Source organism: Ursus arctos, unplaced genomic scaffold (genome assembly GCF_023065955.2).
Source record: "Ursus arctos isolate Adak ecotype North America unplaced genomic scaffold, UrsArc2.0 scaffold_31, whole genome shotgun sequence".
Lineage (NCBI taxonomy): Eukaryota > Metazoa > Chordata > Mammalia > Carnivora > Ursidae > Ursus > Ursus arctos.
In genome coordinates this window covers 7915191-7936739 of record NW_026622997.1, presented here as the reverse complement: position 1 = coordinate 7936739, position 21549 = coordinate 7915191, and the positions used below count along the sequence as shown (strand labels likewise).

The 21549-nt window shown below is 46.3% G+C and overlaps 2 protein-coding genes across 4 annotated transcripts in view; one reads left to right on the top strand and one right to left on the bottom strand.

The window, feature by feature from the left end:
• The window catches only part of TUBB2A (tubulin beta 2A class IIa), a 41893-nt gene extending 40551 nt beyond the window's left edge, over nucleotides 1–1342 (top strand). The window contains exon 4 of the mRNA XM_057304841.1: nucleotides 86–1342. Coding sequence (XP_057160824.1) covers nucleotides 86–1146 — 1061 coding nt within the window. The 3' untranslated portion in view covers nucleotides 1147–1342. The remainder of the gene's footprint in view (nucleotides 1–85) is intronic.
• Nucleotides 1343–1849: 507 nt separating this feature from the next.
• BPHL (biphenyl hydrolase like) overlaps nucleotides 1850–21549 on the bottom strand; it is a 36031-nt gene continuing 16331 nt past the window's right edge. For 2 of the 3 annotated variants that reach the window (XM_026511398.4, XM_044388724.3), the window contains exons 5-7: nucleotides 16709–16840; nucleotides 13016–13139; nucleotides 1850–2180 (exon numbers count right to left, since the gene is read on the bottom strand). In XM_026511398.4, coding sequence (XP_026367183.1) covers nucleotides 2081–2180; nucleotides 13016–13139; nucleotides 16709–16840 — 356 coding nt within the window. In that variant the 3' untranslated portion in view covers nucleotides 1850–2080. Of the gene's footprint in view, nucleotides 2181–4088; nucleotides 4187–13015; nucleotides 13140–16708; nucleotides 16841–21549 lie in introns of those variants that run through there. The other variant, XM_057304842.1, reaches the window with a different exon arrangement.

Below are 21549 nucleotides of genomic sequence, written 5' to 3'. Positions count from 1 at the left end.
ACTCTTAAGATTAGTCTATAGTCCAATGACAGAATTCAGAATTCCTAATGTTTTAGTGTCTAAGAGTCTCCTTTCCCTCTGGCAGGCCAGAGTGGTGCAGGAAACAACTGGGCAAAGGGCCACTACACTGAGGGAGCCGAACTGGTGGACTCGGTCCTGGACGTGGTGAGGAAGGAGTCAGAAAGCTGTGACTGTCTGCAGGGCTTCCAGCTGACCCACTCGCTGGGCGGCGGCACGGGGTCCGGCATGGGCACGCTGCTCATCAGCAAGATCCGGGAGGAGTACCCAGACCGCATCATGAACACCTTCAGCGTCATGCCCTCGCCCAAGGTGTCCGACACGGTGGTCGAGCCCTACAACGCCACCCTGTCCGTGCACCAGCTGGTGGAGAACACGGACGAAACCTATTCCATCGACAACGAAGCCCTGTACGACATCTGCTTCCGCACCCTGAAACTGACCACCCCCACGTACGGAGACCTCAACCACCTGGTGTCGGCCACCATGAGCGGCGTCACCACCTGCCTGCGCTTCCCGGGCCAGCTGAACGCCGACCTGCGCAAGCTGGCCGTGAACATGGTGCCCTTCCCGCGCCTGCACTTCTTCATGCCCGGCTTCGCGCCGCTCACCAGCCGCGGCAGCCAGCAGTACCGCGCGCTCACGGTGCCCGAGCTCACGCAGCAGATGTTCGACTCCAAGAACATGATGGCCGCCTGCGACCCGCGCCACGGCCGCTACCTGACGGTGGCCGCCATCTTCCGCGGCCGCATGTCCATGAAGGAGGTGGACGAGCAGATGCTGAACGTGCAGAACAAGAACAGCAGCTACTTCGTCGAGTGGATCCCCAACAACGTGAAGACGGCCGTGTGCGACATCCCGCCGCGCGGCCTCAAGATGTCGGCCACCTTCATCGGCAACAGCACGGCCATCCAGGAGCTGTTCAAGCGCATCTCGGAGCAGTTCACCGCCATGTTCCGGCGCAAGGCCTTCCTGCACTGGTACACGGGCGAGGGCATGGATGAGATGGAGTTCACCGAGGCCGAGAGCAACATGAACGACCTGGTGTCCGAGTACCAGCAGTACCAGGACGCCACGGCCGACGAACAGGGGGAGTTCGAGGAGGAGGAGGGCGAGGATGAGGCTTAAGAACTTCTCAGATAAATCGTGCATCTTTAGTGAACTTCTGTTGTCCTCAATCAAGCATGGTCTTTCTATTTGTATACTATGGTGCTCCGTTTTGCCTCTGTCAGAAATTCACACTGTTGATGTAATAATGTGGAACTCCTAAAAATTACAGTATTGTCTAAGATATCTATACTAATAAAAAAGCATGTGTCCAAAACTTTGTGGTCTCTTTAATTGCATTTCAGGCAATATTTATTCTTTCACTGAATGCTTCTTAAATATGTTTCTGGGTTTAGTGACTTTAACAAACTAGGATTTCTGTTTTAATGTGTTTAATAGCCTTTCTGCTCTTTTAGTGAAGACAGATAAAAAGAAAATTTTTTTCATCTTCACTGGCCCAAAGTATTAACGTAAATGACTCCAGGAAGCGTGTGGAGTGAATAGAGATTTAAGGACAGAGCAAACCTTCCCACCTTATTTGGCGTAGTTCCAGCAACCCTGGTGAAAACGCAGTATCAAGGGCCCTAGGCAAGGACTTGCTTCTATTTCTCTACTTGGAACAATGTGATAAATTCAAGTAAAAAGGCCCGTGAAAGCTTATACCTCTCGGATAAAAGGGAGAGTATAAGTCAAGATTCCAGGTATTCTGAAATCACAGTCATAAATACTCCAAATGCTTCATCTAAGATTCACTGGAGAGAAAGTAAATCAGAATCAGAATTCATTTTTTAAGTCAATGGTAGAAATTCTTTAATGTTAAAAAAATCAGCTTTAAATTTTATAGCACTTAGAGCTAGAAGACATTTTAACATGTCATTATTTCTATTTGGCCAGGAGCCGTTTGCAGGGAGGAGCAGAAAGCATGGGAAGGAGGGGAGCTGAGGAGTGACAGCAGTGTTTCAAAGGCAGCAACAGGCTCAAGCCCCACAGTCAGGAATCTCCAGGTCCCTGCTGTTCAGGGGGATTTCTCCAGCAGGAAGTCTTCTGCTAACTTATTGAATTCATTTGCAAAACGTAGATGCAGGTTGTGCTTGCCTTCTGGCATCACGTGCAACCTAAAAAAAAAAAAGTTTATGATTAATGGCACACCATTTAAAACTCTTACCCTTCCTAACATTTCATGAAAATCTGAAGCGAAAACCTGCCCCATCCTTTTTTTTCCCCCTGATGACTACTGGGGAAGAAATGTAAGGTATGTAATATAAACCTTCCCTGAATATAGACTAAGGGTGAGAGCTTCCTGGGACGGTTACAACCCACCGGGGGGTTGACTTAACAGAGCACACACACTGTATTTGGAATTTGGAACTGTATCGTGTAACAAATGGTTTGACTTTAAAGCTGATTAAGAGTGGGGGATGTGAGTTGGTCATTACCTAGGGGAAAAAAACAACCCATTTTAACAAGGTTGATTTTAAGAGAAGGTTGGAAAGCCAAGAAAAATACGAAATGTCTAGAATCCACTGGATTGGAACAGGTGAGCTTCCTGGAGTATTCTAGAGGGAAAGCCCAAATCAGAAATCACGCCCCCAGCAGCCTGTCATTTAAGGTTCAAAATCACCCTGTCGTTTTTGGAGGATTGAAGAAGTGTGACTAGAAGCCAGCAGACAAAGGACAAGTAAGTGCTCCCGGGGACCAGGAGGGCAGCTGGAGCTGCCTCAGCAACCCTTTGTTCTGCAGCTGTCACAACATGTCTTGTGGCAAACCTCACTCTGCTCATAAGACTTTATAAGCTTTTGGTCAAATGTGGCTGGTTTGCAATTTCTTGAATATAGGCAGTCTTCTTTGAGCTCTACATTTTATGTATTGGCTATAAAAGTGCAGAAATAATACAAGTGTTAAAGCTTCTAGGATCTAGGCCCAAGTTCAAGCTGTTTCGTCTATAATAACAATTGGACATTAAAAGGATCCTATTGGGGGCAAAATGCCAGTTACTACACTGCCTAATTCTCTGACCTTTCAACAACTGGGGGTTGAGAGCTCTAAAAACTTCAGGGAGGATTTGTAGGGAAAAGGAGCTGGGGAATAGAGCTGTCCTTGGACAATGTCGGGCCCCCTGAAACTCAACCACGTGGGGTGTGGGGTAGGGGGACCTAGATACACATGATAATCTACTTGAAAGAAGGATATATTGTTGGCATCTTTCTGAGGCCCTTGGGAAAGCTAATAATGCCATTAATAATAGCCAGCACGCTCCAAATTCACTTTTAATGCTGTTCAGAAACAAAAGGATCAGCAGCACCAACCCCAAAGATTAGGACCCCCCTTGCCCCACACCAGGAGCAGGGCTTGCAGGGATACTCAGGGCCTCCATTTTTAGAAGGCAGAAAATAAGCAACTGCCAAGGAGACTGAGAGGTCACAGACGGACATGTCTAGGCTAAACTGCATCCCCTAATGTGTGCTAAGCTGAACTCTGAGGCAGAGGGACCCTGATCTGCCGAAGTTGGACGTCCTCTCGGTGGGTAGCCACACTGGTTATCACAGGCCCTACCCCATTTCTACAATTTGCTCAGATTCCCAACAAGGAAGGAGAGACACCAGTTGTGCTGCTTTTCTTTTTAGCCTCAGTCTATCTGCACTATTCCTATGGTCATCTCTAGGTCTTAGGGAAATAAAAACTAGGTCCCCTTCATTAAAAATATGGGAAGCCTGTTTTCAGGCATCTACATTCAGAACTGCACTGGACTGTGGATGGATGGATGGATGGATGGATGGATGGATGGATGGATGGATGGGGCTATAAAGAAAATTGCTTGATACGTTTTAGGGGTCATTTCAAGGTCCTTAGTATATCCTTATCCTTGAGGTCTGACACCGGATTCACTATACTTAACCTATCATGTGTTCCTCTTTGGGAACAGCCCCTTGGACAAGCATAAACACATAGCTGTCAGGGCAACGGAGCAAAGTACTGCTGATGTAGATTCTTACCCAAATAACAAAAGGAACTCATCACATGCTCCATGGAGGGTGGTTTTCAAACAATCACGTTTTCCAGGAAAATCAGTAGCAAGTCCCCCAACGTCAGACACATGATGCTACTGGAAATGCAGGGGCCTCTGAGGGGACAAAAACAAACTCCTATTTCCCGGGGCAGGTTCCTGCCTGCATATGGCATCTTCAGAAAAAGATCTGATTCTAGATCTTTCGAGGAGCTAAAATGTGTCTGATCCCACCATGTAAATTCAGTGGTCACCTGACCTCTGCTTGGGAAGAGTCCTTCTCGGATGCTCCTTACAGATGAGGTGGCCAAGGACAAACATGCTGGCCCCACCATACTACCTTTCCTTCCTCAGTCTAACCCTCGACAGCTTTCAGATTAAGCTGTGAGGGCTACAGACAGAAGCAGACCATAAGTAACGTGCCGTAGCATTTTGTCTTTCACTCTGGATGTGATAAAATTCTAGTGACATATGAACCTGTAAAGCTGCTAGTCAAGTCTGCGAGCATTTTTGTTTTAATTGAAAACCAAAGTAGGCTGCTCGTTCTTTGTACCTGGATCTCCTCCACAACGACAACTGGACAGCCATGTGGCCAACAGGAAGGCCTGGTCACTTTCAGGCATTCCTTCCAAGGCCATCCAGACCCGGCTGCCAACAACATCACCTTTTAATTCTTTATTCTCCAGGTACCTGGGTGGCTCGGTTCGTTAAGTGTCCGACTCTTGATTTTGGCTCAGCTCATGATCTCAGGGTTGTGAGATCGAGCCCTGCATTGGGCTTGACACTGGGCATGGAGCCTGCTAGGAATCTTCTTTCTCCTTTTTCCCTCTGCCCCTTCCCCCACAAGTCATACTCTTTCTAAATACATACATACATACAGACATAATCTTCATTCTCTGCTCCTTTCAGAAAGCCCATCTAAGGAAAGGGTAATAATAGGTAGCCCACAATCCCCTTCAAGTTGGTAAAATAGGGGTGTAGAGCACGGCCTCCAAGCCTGCGTCCTCTCCAGCAGGCTCTCCCGCTCAGCCCGAGAGCCGAGCAGATGTTTGGGAAAGGGAAGTAGACTTCCTAGAAGTTCCTTCTCTCAAATGCAAGCACGTCTCAAGCATTAGAAAGAAACCAAACTGCCTCAGCGGGGGCTTTTCCAGTAACGCCACAGCTAGGAAGGGACCCCCTCTGGGCTGTCCGCCCCTGCCAGATGGACACCTTTAATTCTTGTGTGTGGAGAAGCAAGCCTTGCCAAACCTGCGGGACTACAGGGCCAAGCTGCGGCCTTCTGCCTGCACTGAGAGCTCTGAGTCACCGCTGAATGTAACTGGAGGTGATACCACAGGGTGAAGGGCATGGGCTGGATGCAGTCAATCAACGTGGGGTCCATGCGGGCAAGTCAGTTCATCTCCCAAAGTCACACTTTCTCATCCGGAAACAGGGGACAAGTAGCAGCGCCTATCCCACAGGATTATTCCGAAGACAGAACGAGACAACGCACCTAAGGCCCATCGGATGCGATCTCTGGGCACACAGTGAACAATCAATGTTGTGTACTATCTTATTCTGTTTGAGTTACACTTGATAATATGCAGAAGTCCTCCCAATGGTTCTAACTAGGGGCAGCATCATTAATGAAATGATCGGACTTGGGAGCATAATTTATTGACGTTTGGCTAACATAATCCACTCCAAGTGGAAGATTGTCAGGAGAGATTTTACAAAATGTAAGGTAAGGTTTGTCTAGAAAGGACGAGACGCCACTCTCTCTCAAATACAAAGGACTCGGCTTTGCAAGGACGAGGCTATCCTGTTTGGTGTTCGTCCTGTAAGCTGACTGTAAGCGGGGGTCTTGGGCTGACTGCTTTCCCTTCGACCACAGCAGCAAGCAGCCTGCGATGCGGAACTAGAAGCAGTAACTGGGAGGAGGAAGGGATGGGGAGAGGTAGAGAAAAAGGCACCTGGGGCAATTAGGAGAGGGGAAGGGAGATCTTCCCTCCCCCATCCCAAGGCTGGAGTTGGTCTAGAAATGGAAGCCATGGCGGCCATCCCTCCTGCACGGTCCACCTGCCCCCAGTAACCTGACTCACTCTACCACAGAGCTGAAAACAATCCTTGGCAGCAGCATGAACCTTTGTCACCTAGGTCAATTCATTTCAGCTCCTCCGGGCCTGCACTGGAGGCCTGGGGCCATCTTACCTCTGGTGGCCAGACTTGAGGAGCCCGCGAAGCTGCAGAGAGGGGTCCTTCCTCCCTTCCATGAGTCAGACAGAGAACTCCTGGCACGCGGCCCACTGCCCAGACAGCCTAATCACATGTACCCTGACTAACAGCCCACTGGAACACCCTCCAGTGAACCTACCATAGGCCAAGACCTCTGTGGAGAATAGCCCATCCCTGTGCCCTCCCCGCTGTGATGGCTGGTTTTGTGCATAAACCTGACTGAGCCATGGATGCCCAGGTATTTGTTCAAACATTGTTCTGGGCATTTCTGTGGGGCCGTTTTTTGGATGAGATTAACATTCAAATCATTATAATTCAGTGAGGCAGACTGTACTCCCTGATATAGGTGGGCCATATCCAATCAGTTGAAGGCCTGAATAGCACAAAAAGGCTGACCCTCCCTCAGGAGGTAAGAGGGAATTCCTCCTGCCTGACTGCCTTCAAACTGGGACATCAGCTTTTTCTTGCCTTTGGACTCACACTGAAACACTGGCTCTTGCTGGTTCTCAGGCCTTCAGTCACGCTGCAACCACACCATCAGCTCGCTTGGGTCTCTAACTTGCTAATGTTCCAGCTTGCCCACTGAAGATCTCAGACCTCTCAGCCTCCATAATTGCATGAGCCAATTCCTTATTTCGTAAAATAAATCAACCTCTGCGTCCATGTGTGTCTGTTGTGTGAATCCTATTGGTTCTGTTTCTCTGGAGAACCCTAATACCCCACACACCTATCCTGACAACGGTCTGGAAGTTGGGTCAGAGGGCAGCTTGCCATTGACCTCCTATCAAGCAACACCCTGGCTGCCGCCAGGGACCCCTGATCACCTGCACTCACCCCAGCATTCCAGCCACAGAAGTGGCAGCTACCGTGTACTGAGCTCTTAATAAATCTTAAATGTACACATGCTTCCTCTCTTAATTCCTCAAAAAAATATTCTGCAATGATAGTTATCATCCCCATCTTACATACAAGGGAACAGAAGTACAGAAGTACATGCACGCTGCAGACGGGCACTGGGGACAGTGCCAGCGCTCAAACCCGGGGCCGTCGGAGTCCCTGCCCGTGCTCTCAACCACCGCCGTGAATGCTGCTCAGGACCCCAACGTACCAGTCCTGCTCTCCCGGCAAGACCCCATTTCCCAGCGCTCCCCGTTAGTTCACACTGAACCCTTGGTGCCACGTCCTTGCACACATGGACTTCACCCCTCATTCTTTCCCACCTGATCTGGCTCTCTGGCCCGGATCCCAGGGCACGCAGCTGGACTCCGCACCACACTTTTTGGGACTGAGTCACCGGTCAATGGCCCCTGTGTGCCTCTCGTGTTCTCTTTCTTTCAAAGTGTACTAAGCACTTTAAAATGCACTAGACCACATCCTGGGACCGGTGTCGACATGCTCAACAGGAGGGAGATTAAATTCATATGCTCACAACTGTTAAAAAGGACCATGCAGTCTCAAAACAATGTGTAACTGGAGGAGGAGGATACGTTTGAGCTGCTACCGCAGGGATGAATACACTTGGCCAGGCAACGGGAGGGGTGGAGGGGAGGGCGGGGGGGAGGGACTCCAGGCACGGGGCTGGGCATCTGCAGCTGGCTCTGGAGCCCGGGTCCTGGTCTCCGCTGGTCCTCCCACTCCTGAGATCCGAGCACCTCCACACAAACATGGCTCATGCATGGAACTGCATGTCCCAGAAATCCATATGTTGAAGTCCTAACCCCCAGCACCTCCGAGTGGGACCTTATTGGGATATAAGATCTTTACAGAGGTGATTAATGAGATCGTATGGGTGGGACCTAATCCCATGTGACTGGTGTCCTTATAAGAATAAGAAGAGGACTATTTATAAGCCAAGGAAAGAAGCCTAAGAAGAAATCAACTCTGCCGATAGCTCGATCTCAGACTTCTAGCCTCCAGCACGGCGGGAACACGTTTCTACTGTGAAAGCCGCCCAGCATGTGATATTTGTTACCGTAGCGCTGGCTGACCCGTGCACACAGTGAGCACACACGGCTCCATCGGCTGTGAAGTCACATCTTCTTCTGAGACTTGTCCACCGCAACCCCAAAAGGTCTCACGGGCGTCAACCTCTGCTCAACGCAAATGCTCTGGAAGCGAGCGGGGGCCGGCCCTGAGGGTGACGGCCAAGAAGCCGCCCGCGAGCCAAGGAGGTGCTGAGCAGCGTCAGGGCTTTGCGGTGGAGGACGGAGGCCTGGATGAGCAGAGGACGCACGGGGGCTGGGGCAGGACGAGGAGAATCAAAGGGGCAGTTATGCACACCCCCCCCCCCCCCCCCCGCTCTAATCAGAGTAGCTGTTGTTTTATGTGTTATGTCTTGGGCCTCTGCATCAGAGTTTGTTAGGAGGAAGGGTTCAGCTGCCAAAAAACAAATTTTAAAACCACCGACCTAGAATGATCCTTAAGGCCTCTTTGCTTCCTAGAGACTCTACCATTGTTCCTCACAAAGAGAAAAAAGAGAGACAAATTAACACAGGCCTGTTCAGCAGGCCTGAACAGCCCCACCCTCCATTTGGCCTCCTTCTGAGGACAGAAAGGCATTTGTCTCATACGTGATTATCTATTTGTTGGTATAATCTTTGACGGGATAGACCGCATCCTTAAGTTTAATTATACATGTACCTGGCAAGGTAACGAAATGCCAAGTTCACTGGAAACCTGCCACTCTGTCTTGCTTTCTGTAGCGTGGCCTGCGGCGCTGAATCTCAGTACGACTTCGGTGCTCAAGGAATCCACCTTCCTTTTCTGGGGTCCGAAATAAACCACCTGTGTTCTAGGTGGGTTCAGGCCCAACATAAAGGGCTCTTTTCGCAGGTGTACAAAGCAAGCCAGTTTAAGACAATCATTGCCAATTACACTTCACCTTCCACTCATTTGTTCCAAGGAATACTGCTCGAAGAAAATGATCTTCCATAAAAGTCTACTTAAATAATTCACATCTGAACGGGAAGGGGCTATTTTTTCCCATATTGATGTATTCTGTTGCTAGGAGATGGGTTTGGAACAGAATTCCTAAATTAAACCTCCTTGCAGACTGACTTTATTGAACCTGGCTCTCTAAGAGAACACACTGCATTTATCATGAGTGTCAGTGTGCAAAAACCTGTCATTTCTGAAGCTAGAAGACAATTAACCAGGTTGGCAAGTATATAATCCAGGCATCTTACCATCATATTAAAATAAGAGTATGTTTATGAGAGTAGCTGTGCTGTGGGGGGAAAGTGCTATCTTAGGAGGGAAACACATCTAGGATTTGTCACTTACTAGCAATGCAACCTTGGAAGATTACGTAAGATCTCCCAACCTTGATTTTCTCATCTACACATGGGGACAATAATTTTTTTCATAAGTTTGCTGTGAAGTATAGTGAGATATTGTATGTAAAATGCCTTTTAAGATATAAAATGCTATATGGATATAAAAATTATACAGGCTGACAATAATTGTATTGTAGAATACAAAACATGTCCCCCACATTTAAAAATTCTCCTTTTAATTTGTTTGTTGAAACTTATCACAGAATAGTATGATTAAGAAGTAATGTAGGGGCACCTGGGTGGCTCAGTCGGTGAAGCGTCTGCCTTCAGCTCAGGTCATGATCCCAGGGTCCTGGGATCGAACTGCGCATTGGGCTCCCTACTGGGGGGAGCCTGCTTCTCCCTCTCCCTCTGCCCCCACCCCCTGCCCCACTGTGTGCTCTCTCTCTCCCTCTCCACTCTCTCTCTCTCAAATAAATAAATAAAACCTTTTTTTTTTTTTTAAGTAGTGGATCGCTTATACCATGCACAAAGATAAACTCGAAATGGACTAAGAACCTACATGTGAGGCCTGAAACCATAAAACTCCTAGAAGAGAACACAGGCAGTAACTTCTCTGACATTGGATGTAGCAACTTTTTTCTAGATATGTCTTCTGAGGCAATGGAAACAAAAGCAAAAATAAACTATTGGGACGATATCAAAATAAGAAGCTTCTGCACAGCAAAGGAAATAATCAATAAAACTAAAAGACAATCTACAGAATGAGAGAAGATATTTGCAAATGACATATCTGTTAAAGGGCTAGTATCCAAAACATGTAAAGAGCTTATAAACTCAGCATCCAAAAAAACCCCCAAATAATCCAATTAAAAAATAAGAAGACATGCATAGGTATTTCACCACAGAAGACACCCAGATGGCCAACAGACATGAAAAGGTGCTCAACATCACTCATCATCAGGGAAATGTAAGTCGGAACTACAAGGAAATATTACTTCACACCTGTCAGAATGGCTAAAATCAAAAACACAAGACAAGAGTTGGAGAGGACGGAGAAAGGGGAACCTTCTTACACTGTTGGTGGGAACGCAAACTGGTGCAGCCACTCTGGGAATCATACTATTCTGTGATAAGTTTCAACAAACAAATTAAAAATGGAACTACCCTACGATCCAGTAATCACATTACTGGGTATTTACCCCAAAGAATACAAAAACACTAATTCAAAGGGATACACACACCTCTATGTTTATAGGAGCATTATTTACAATAGCCAAATTATGCTAACAGCCCAAGCGTCCACTGATAGATACATGGATAAAGAAGAGGTGGTGTGTATACACACAGAAATATTACTCAACCATAAGAAAGAATGGAATCCTGCCATTTGTAACAACATGGATGGAGCTAGAGAGTATAATACTAAGTGAAATCCATCAGTCAGAGAAAGACAAATACCATATGATTCCACTCCTATGTGGAATTTAAGAAAGAAGCAAAGGAAAAAAAGAAAAAAAAAGAAAAACCAAGAAGCAGACTCTCAACTCCAGAGAACAAACGGATGGTTAGCAGAGGGGAGGTGGGGGGGGGAGGGCAAAATAGGTGATGGGGATTAAGAGGACAGTTATCATGATGAGCCCTGAGTAACACATAGAATCGCTGAGTCACTATACTGTGTACCTGAAACTAATATAACGCTGTATGTTAACTTCACTGGAATTTAAAAAAACAGTAGTGGAACTGTTTCTGAGTTTGGTGTCCCTGCTGGACTGTGTGAGCTCTCAGGACAGGGATCAGCACTAACCAGGCAGTGCTGGCCCATGGCAGGCATCAGCAATCAGCTCACGGAAGGAAAGGAGAAAAGGAAGGAGGCAGCCAGGAAGAGAAAGAGAGAAGGAGGAAGGGAGGGAACAAGGGAGGAGGATTTTCTTAAGTCATTAATAATGCCAATTTCAAAAGAATTCCAAAGCTGTCCAGAAGAATGACAGCATCTCTGGAATAAACACACAATCTCTGAAGGGGTCAAGGCTCCCTTGGATGTTTATCCTCTGGCATGTTTGTTAAAACAAAAGAAAAAAAAAATCAGGCCGCGATCCCTCAGTCACACCTGACTTTCTCCTTCAGGGTTCTCATCCACTCATGGAGAAGAAAGACTAAATTTATTCGACTTTAAATTTTCATCTTGATATAAGTACCACCAAAAGCTGGCTCCTGCGTCAGCCAAACTATTTAAAACATACATTTCTATTCCATACAAAAACGCATGGGGTTGAAGAACAGAATTTCTGCTGACATGTATAATAAGCTTCTTCGATGTCCAAGGCTGCTTGGCAGAAGCAAGAATGCGAAGAGCAAGTAGCATGTATCTATCTGCTGTTTAATCGAGTGAGCCACCAACATGGCTTGGTGTGTGTCGGTACTTTGTGATTCTGAATAACAGGCTTCCCATCTGATGTGTGCATACTTAAGGCTGAAATAACGTGAGAAGTTTACAACATAATTTTAAGTGGAAAAAAACAGAATTCAGAGTTGAATACAGAATATAATTATATTTATGTTTAAAAAATACTAGAAAGGAGAAACACATTAAAATTGCTAATAGCAGGGGGCGCCTGGGTGGCTCAGTCGGTGGAGGGTCCTGACTTTTGCTCTGGTCCTGATCCCAGGCTCCCGACTCAGCGGGAGTCTGCTTCCTACCCTTCGCCCCTCCCCCCCACGCTGGTGTGCTCTCTTTTTCCACTCTCTCTGTGCTCTTTCTCAAATCAATAAATAAATAAAATCTTTAAAAAGATGTTAATAGCAGAAGTATTTTAATGGGTGGCAAGCAGCAGGCAATTTGTCTTCTTCTTGTGATTTTACAAATTTTCTTTTCTGGGTCCATAGTACTTTTACAATGATAAACCCATCTGAAAATTTCCAAATTATATAAAACTGTTTTAGGTAACACTGATGGCTAGAAATCGAAACTGTCTGCAGTGTTACGGAACTTAGTACCTATTCGTACATTTGCCTTCGCGGCAACCAAAGGTGTCCATCTAAGAATTCCTTTCCTTCGGGGTCCCCATTACCCACAAATCCTGGCTCCTTGGCTCCGTGTTTCCCCGGTACCCTAAACAGAGCAGAACTACTTACTGACATTCGCAAAAAGGAGGGGAGGGGAGGAACACCCTAAAAACCCCCAACCCCCTGGCTGCCTGAGTGGCTCAGTCAGTTAAGTGTCTGCCTTCGGCTCGGGGGTGAACCCCAGGGTCCTGGGATCGAGCCCCACATGGGGCTCCCTGCTCTGCGGAGAGTCTGCTTCTCCCTCTGCCTCTGCCTCCCTCTCTCTGTCTCTCATGAATAAATAAAATCTTAAAAAAAAAAATCCCCACCCCAATGTTTCCCCTCCTTCCACAGCTCCTTCCACACGCACTGCCCGTGGGTCCTCAGGCTCTGAGGCAGAGACTACACTTACCGCGACCCTCTCACGTGTTCGTGTATGAAGTCGGCGTGGAACCGTGGGACCAGCGGATCCTTCTCCCCGTGCACGATTAAGGTGGGGCACTGAACGAGCAGCAGCAAGTGCCGACAGATATTCCCTGCAAGACAAACAGCACGGAGAATGAGCAAGGGGGGGTCAGAGGGGCCGCAGAGACCTGGGACTCGTCCTGCCTCCCTCTGGACCTCGGTGCCCTTGTCCTTGAAAGAGGTGGTCTGCATTAGATGGGATCTGAGGGGTCTTCTAGCTCTCATAATCTGTGGGCCTCCTTTTCTGGTGCTCTGCTGTTTTTGTTGTTTTTTCTTGGAAAGGCCTACTAGTAAACAAGAAGTTTTGCCTGACGATATGCATAATTCATGAAAAACAGGAAAAGAAACAAAAAACCCCACAACTCTTTATATTATGGAGAGCAGTCCCTAGTTTGTAGAACAATGGTAGATGCTTGGCATCTGAAAACCTTTTCCCTTGAAATAATGTCTTAAGTGGTCCCTGGGCCCCCAGCTAGCCCTCAGAGCTTCTACCCCTCCTGTGACGTTATGATTTACACCTGGCAAATGAGCGTCTCTTCATTCCTCCTGCTTCCATGACATTCCTGACTGACATACCCCGAGGACAGGCCCTCACCTCCATTTGTAACAACATTTCTAGGGCAGGTGAGGAACAATCTGGCTCCGGTCCTGTCCTGCTGTTTCCTGCCTGGGAAATCGCGGTGGTTCCTCTGATGTTTCGGCCTCCTCCCTGGTCAAACAGGGGATACTTCTAGTTCTCTGGGGTGGCCGCGAGGCCAAAGAGAGATGTCATATCCACAGTTCTGGGCAGTGGGCAGGTACTCCATCAAGTGAGCTCCTTCTTCCTCTGCCTCCTCCCGCCTCTGCGGGGGTCACTGGGGCCTTGAGAAAGCTGGGAGCCAGCCCACTGGGGTGCTGCACAGGTTCCCGGCCTGTCCCTCCTCCTCAGGGCCCAGGGAGGAGCAGGGGGGACTGCCTGCTCAATGAGAAGGTGACAGGTTGGCTAGAGAAACACCTCTCTAGGTCTCAGAAGCTGCCCTCTCCTGTCCCCGGGATGACACGCACCTGCTAACCGCAACATCAGAGGACGAAGAAAGCAGTCACTGCGGAGCGCTATGGGTCAGACACCGTTCACGTGGTTTGACGCCCACGGAACACCGCCTTCCCTGTTCCAGCTCACTTGGTCTGTACAATTATTTGTAGATCCAGTACTTTTATAAGAAGAGTCCTAATAACCTTTTATCAAGTGCGTACTCTGTACTTCGTACTGCGGAACCCTTTTTCATCCTCACAACACCTTACGGGGTAGTTATCAGCCTCTTCGGTTCACAGACAGGGAACGGCAGCTTGGAGAAGCTCAGCTTCTCTATCATTCTGACAGCAACCACGTGGCGAGGCCAGACTTCACACCCAGGCTCGTCTGACTCCAAATCTGTGAGTTTAACCCCTATGCTAAATAGCATCCACCGACATGAGTGTACAATCATGGAAAAAAGGGCTCCTATCAAATTAATGAGTGTGGAGGGGAGATAAGTAGTTTATTAACAGTCTCGCTGCAACATCATCGATACCATGCTAGCTCCTCTATATTTTGACATTTCCCCCCACCCTTTCTTTTCTTAAAAAAACTGTATTTGATTTTTTTAATTTTAGGTTTACAGCAAAATTGAGTGGAGGGTTCAAGGATTTCCTGTCCCCCAGCCCTCCACATGCACAGCCTCCCCCACTATCAGCAGCCCCACCAGAGTGGGACATTTTTACAACCGATGAACCTACGTGGACACGTCATCATCACCCAGAGTCTGGAGTTTACGTTAGGCTTCATTCCTGGTTGTTGCACATTCTGTGGGTTTGGGCAAATACACAATGACATGTAGCCACCACTACGGGATGACAGAGTATTTTCACGGCCCTAAAAATCCTGTTTTGGAGATTCTAACAGGTGAGTAGTGGGATCCTGTTATTTGGCTCACCTTTTAATCAGGTTATTTTCTTACTGTTCAGTTTTAAGACTTTGCTGTACATTTGGATAACAGAGCTTTATCAGCTTGCAAATATTTTCTCCCAGTCTGTGGCTTGTCTTTTCATGCTCTCGACAGTGTCTTTCGCAAAATGGAGGTTTTAAATTTTGACAAACACAGGACATATTTTTGAGCTGCTGATATAATTCTGCTTCTACCTTTGAGTCTTCCTACACCTTCTGCTCTCTAGTCAGGAAAGCATAAAAGTTTGCCTTTCAGAAATTTGCCTTCTTTAATAGAGACGTTCTTTATGGCATTTTTGTTTTAAGAGCTGAGGGAGACACGTTTTCAAAGACCTATTTCTATGGGTGGGTACTGCATTAGAACAGGATGTATTTGCTGTTTTGAACTTGAACCAGAAAAGTAACATTTCCAAATGTCCTTCTCATTGTGAAAGTTTTGATAGGTGACTCACTCTGGAAATGATTACCTAATAGATCAAACTGGTCCTTCAGCTGCAGCCATTTTGTCACAAATGTGCTCTCACATCTGACCTTCACTACCCTCTATTCTTTTAGCAGTTAAAATAGAAGAGTGAGAGATTAGCAACGTAAATAGCTACTGAAAAGCAGATTTTAATTCAGAATTTCTCTTAAGGATGTCCGTTCTTCCTGTTATTGGAAACGGTGTTAATTTTGCAGATAAAGACAGGGAGTTACAGTCCTCTGGGTGGGAAATACACTGAACGCTCGTCTTCAGGCTAATTCTGCTGGAGCTGAAGGTCATGACACAAAGGCCCTTCTTTTTTGTCCTGGTAAGAGAGGACATAGTAGGGTCACGCGTCTAAATGTAAAAAAGAGGGGCGCCTGGGTGGCACAGCGGTTGAGCGTCTGCCTTCAGCTCAGGGCGTGATCCCGGCGTTCTGGGATCGAGTCCCACATCAGGCTCCTCCGCTATGAGCCTGCTTCTTCCTCTCCCACTCCCCCTGCTTGTGTTCCCTCTCTCGCTGGCTGTCTCTATCTCTGTCGAATAAATAAATAAATAATAAAATCTTAAAAATAAATAAATAAATAAATAAATAAATGTAAAAAAGAAAAAATAGGGTATGGGCAGCAGCTTGTTTGTTTTCTGATTACCCACCCCAGAAGCAGAAAAAAAGCAAACACTATTTGAGGCTTCTGGAGAATTATTTTGTCATCATACACACAAAGGATTAGAAGGAAAAAAAGCACATTCTGCTATTAAAAACTTCACACTGTTGGGGGCGCCTGGGTGGCACAGCGGTTAAGCGTCTGCCTTCGGCTCAGGGCGTGATCCCGGCGTTCTGGGATCGAGCCCCACATCAGGCTCCTCCGCTATGAGCCTGCTTCTTCCTCTCCCGCTCCCCCTGCTTGTGTTCCCTCTCTCGCTGGCTGTCTCTATCTCTGTCAAATAAATAAATAAAATCTTAAAAACAAAACAAAACACTTCACACTGTGAACCCTGATACGTACAGTAGGCGTAGACACATAGTATCGCGTAAGGCGGATTTATTATACAAGAGTGTGTATGGCAATCCCTAGCATCCTCAGTTCGCACATCAGTGTGAAAGGACAGTGGGTGAGCTCATTCATCACCAGGGAATTCTGGAACACCAGGGGAGGAATGCAAGCAGCCTCTCTAATCAGCAAAGGAACAGCTGAACAGTTCACATAACCTACCATCTGGAAGATGTTTAAATTGTTTTATCCCATCCACCCACTTCTCACAGGTTTTGGCAAAGTAGTCGTAGCCATACAAGGTTTCGAGAGGTTTTCTTGTTTTCTCACTCCATTTAGAAACATCTCGGATACCTGAAAAATAGAAGTATTGACAGGAACAGCTTTAGTCTAGGGGCACCCAGGGGGCTCAGTCAGTTAAGCATCTGCCTTCGGCTTAGGTCACGATCCTCGAGCCCCTCGGAGCCGAGAGCCTGCTTCTCCCTCTCCCTCTCAACCTCCCCCCCGCTCCTTCTTTCAAATAAATAAAATCTTAAAAAAGAAAAAAAAAACAGGTTTAGTCTAATGCTAAGTAGGTTAATCTTTAAATATTGCAAACATAGCCCACTCCAGAGGCACCGTGTCTGCTGCCCTATCTGCCTGGAACGTTTCCCCGGGTTTCACACGGCTACTCCTCACTTCGCCCAGGTCAGTGAGGCCTTCCCTGACCCGCTCCCAGAGCACCGTCCCTCCAGCTGCTCTGCTTAGCATCCACCAGCACTTTGGAGCATTTTCTGTGTCCATGGCCGAGTGTCTGTCTCCCCACTAAGACAAAAGCTCCAGCGTAAGGAACTTGGTTTTGTTTTCCTTCCCACTTATCCCCACAGCCTAGACCAGGACCTGACACAGAAGAGGCACAAAATAAATTTCTACCCACTGAATGAAATTAGATCTGCATTTAATGCTTTCTGTTAAAGGTATAAGACAGAAGAAGATATTCCTGCAATTAGAGTTATCTGAGTAAGACTGTCATGATTTATAAAAGAGTAGGTTTTTTCTGAAGTGCATTTATGGACATTAAAAATGGACAAATTATTCATTCTAGTTTCTGCTACTGAAGAAATACGGGTGTGAAAGGCTAACCATGAACTCGAAATTATATTACAGATGATTCACTCCCAGGAAAGGAAATAATTGGGGCGCCTGGGTGGCTCAGTCAGTTAAGTGTCTGACTTCGGTTCAGGTCCTAATCTCAGGGTCCTGGGATCGAGCCCCACTTCAGGCTCTCTGCTCAGCAGGGAGTCTGCTTCTCCCTCTCCCTCCCCTCCTCCCTCTGCTCCTCCCCCTGACAATGTTCTCTCTCTCAAATAAAAAATAAATAAAGTATTTTAAAAAAAAGGAAAGGAAATAATAGCTATGCATTTTAAAACGCATGAACAGGGATGACTGGGTGGCTCAGACGGTCAAGCATCTGCCTTCGGCTCAGGTCATGATCTCGGGGTCCTGGGATCAAGCCCCATGTCTGGCTCCTTGCTCAGCAGGGAGTTTGCTCCTCCCTCTCCATGTGCCCCTCCCCCTCACTCATGCTCTCTCTCAAATATAAACAAATCTTAAAAAAAAAAAACCTCACGAACAAATCAATTACTTAGCGCACTCTTCCATATTTCTTTAAACACACCAATAATTGTAAGACTTCTGAGCATATTACACGTTGCTTATGGACAGCTTTTAACACACTGCTTCTGCCACACAATACACCTCAAAGACAACGCATGACTCAACATGAGTTGAACAATACCCCTCCCGACAGTGCCAGGCCCCTGGCAGGCTCCCTGTATGTACTCAGTGAATGCAAGTCACAGAGTGGAGGGAAAACTGCTGTTGACAACTACAGCTGCCCCCTAAGGAGGGCAGGAGCTGTGACAGTGCCAGATGGGTTCGGACCTGCAGAGGTCAGCCCAGAGGTGCGTACGGAGGCTGAGGAGAGCTGACCTGCTCTGCACAGCAGTGAAGAAACTTCACAGAGGGATGCAGAGAAGTGTGGAAATTAAGAGGGTGGAGAGGCGATCTGGGAAGAAGAAAAAGGAGAGCTGGAAGAGGGGAAAGGAGAGAGGAGCCAGCAAGAGGTCATAAAGATGGCGGATAAAAAAATCTCCTGTAGATATTTCTACTTTGGGCTCTATTGCAGACCACACTCTCTGCAAGGTGCCCTTGCAGGGGAATGACTAGTTTGTTGTTTTTTTTTAAGTAGGCTCCATGCCCAGCGTGGAGCGCAATGCAGGGCTTGAACTCACGACCCTGAGATCAAAGACCTGAGCTGAAATCAAGAGTCAGATGCTCAACCGCACTGAGCCACCCAGGGGTCCCTATGACCAGATCATTCATAAAACATATTCTTTGTTGCATTGTTGGAGTTGCAGCAATTAATGGAAACTAGGATATGAAGGTGTGTGTGTGAGAAAGAAGAGAACCTGAAAAGAGAGCAAAGAATAGTAAGCTACTTAAAAGGCAGGTTTAATTTGGGGGAAAATGCACCTGCTAGCTGGGGGTAAGTGGGTAAAGCTGAACCTGAGATTCCTAGATTAAGCGGAGACGAAATGGCCCCAAACCTGGCGTGATCCTGTGGTTCCCTACAGTGGCAAATGTAAATCCTCTCTGAAGGAAAGCATCACCACTTTGTATGCCGGTCTTTTTTGGGTGTGTGTTTTCAGATTAAGGGTAGGCAAATGTTCGCTCCTAATCACAGGCCACAAAGCAATTAGAATCTTTATAACGCAAATGAAAACGCTAGAACACTGGAAGAGAAAGCTTAAGCAATGACGCAGACCACCACAAAGAGAGACAAGAAGATGAACAAGAGACAGGGAAGATGGGAAGGCAAGACCCACAAAGTTCACTGAGTCCCTGACAGAGGAGAGGTGAGGGAGAACGGACGAGAAGCAATACAGGAAGGAGGACACGGGCGAGAACGGTTTTCAGAACTGATCAAAAATAAGGGTCCACAGACAAAAACTGAATATAACCCAAAGTGGATAAATAAAAAGGAATTCACATCTAGTCACACAATAGTAAAATAGCCATATATCAAAGAGAGAGAAAAAGCCTGAAAAACAGCCAGAGGGGAGACACATCACTCCAGAGGGGGAAAGCTACACGGGCAAAACTTCTCCACAGCGTTCCACGAAGGGCAGAAGACCCTGGAAAGGCAGACAACATAATTTGCCATTTATATTTCTGCCCTTCGCCACACAATCTTTCATGAATGAGTGTGGAATAGAGACAGATCGAAGCAAAACGGAGCTCACTATTAACAGAGCTGTCCCTGAAGACCTTCTAAAAAACACCTTGAGGAGAAAGAGAAGTGAGCTTGGGAGGAATATCTGAGATGAAAGAAGGAAAGCGGAGTAAAGAAACTGACGAGCGTGTCCCTAAGTGTGAAAACACACAAAACTCGCCAAGCTAACGAGAACACAAAACGCTGGAACTTTTTTTTTACGTTGAAATTCGTTCTGTCCATAAAGGAAGCCAAAGGGCAAGCCACAAGCTGTGTAGCACCAGTACTGAGGCAACTACTAACCAGCAAGGGGGTAATAACCAGACTCTCGAACACCAGAAACCCTGCCGATCAGTAACATCCTCATAATACTGGACGTGTTCTAGTCGAGCTGGGTGGAGAGTCCTTGGGTGTTTGCTCTGTTGTTAGACTTCACAGGTATGCCTGTTAAACACCTTGTTTTAAAACTCTGGTGTAATCTTTGATACGTAGGAATCAACAAAAAGAAGCGAAAAGACATGAACAGGTAAAATACAGGAGGAGAAACCCCAGTGTGCATAAATATGTCAAAAGACTCTCAATCCTATTAGTAAGAGGAAGAGGCACGTTAAGATACCATTTCACAGCCATTGGACTGGCTAGGACTAAGAAGTCTGATGATTCCAAGTTTTTGTTGAGGACGTAAACTGAGGAATCTAATATGCACCTGGTGGAAATGCAAATTTACGTAGTTGGAACACAGCTGGTCACTTGTTACACGGGGTAGTTACATCCCACAATATATTCAGCAAATCTCACGTATGGGCCTATACCCCAGACAGACACTGCTGCTCCCAGGCCCCAGGAGACATTACATGAATATTCACAGCAACAGTGAAAATAGACCTACAGTCCACTGATAAAAGAGAAGGAAAATAAAATACATTTGCTCAACGGAGTATGATACAGCAACATCACGAATGAATCTTAGAAATTCAACGTTCAGGGGCGCCTGGGTAGCGCAGTCGTTAAAAGCGTCTGCCTTCGGCTCAGGGCGTGATCCCGGCGTTCTGGGATCGAGTCCCACATCGGGCTCCTCTGCTGGGAGCCTGCTTCTTCCTTTCCCACTCCCCCTGCTTGTGTTCCCTCTCTTGCTGGCTGTCTCTGTCAAATAAATAAATAAAATCTTCAAAAAAAAAAAGAAATTCAACGTTCATTGAGACAGTGAGTCATAGATGATCTACAGAATGATGTCACTTTGTGTAGCTCAAAAACAAATAAAACTAAATTACCTATTGTTTAGGAATATAAACAGATGTGACGGAAGTGTTTTCAAAAAGGCACAGGGATGATCGTAGGACTCAGGCTAGAGGTGGGGTGCACTGGGGAGGAAGCATGTGGATACACTGAAGGTATAAACAGCGATCAATCTTATGTTCACGGTGAGCTCATGGGTGTCCGTAATTTACAGTGTCACGTGTTGCATTATAGGTATCAAATATTATACAATTAAATAAAATTCAATTACAAAATAATAAATTTAAATAGAATATTATATAGTAAATTACAAAATAAAATTTAATATATACTTATATAATAATAGTATAAATATGTATTATTCATGTTTACATAAAGATACACAAATATATTTAATATAAATGTTTAATTTATATATGTAATATATTATGATATATTTTATCATTTTATTGTTAATAAGGTTATTAATATGTAAAATAACTAACATTTTACACTTATATATTTTATAGAATCATATATATATTTTCATAAAATAAAAAAATTCCCCTGTGACAGAAAGGCCAAGATCTTTTAA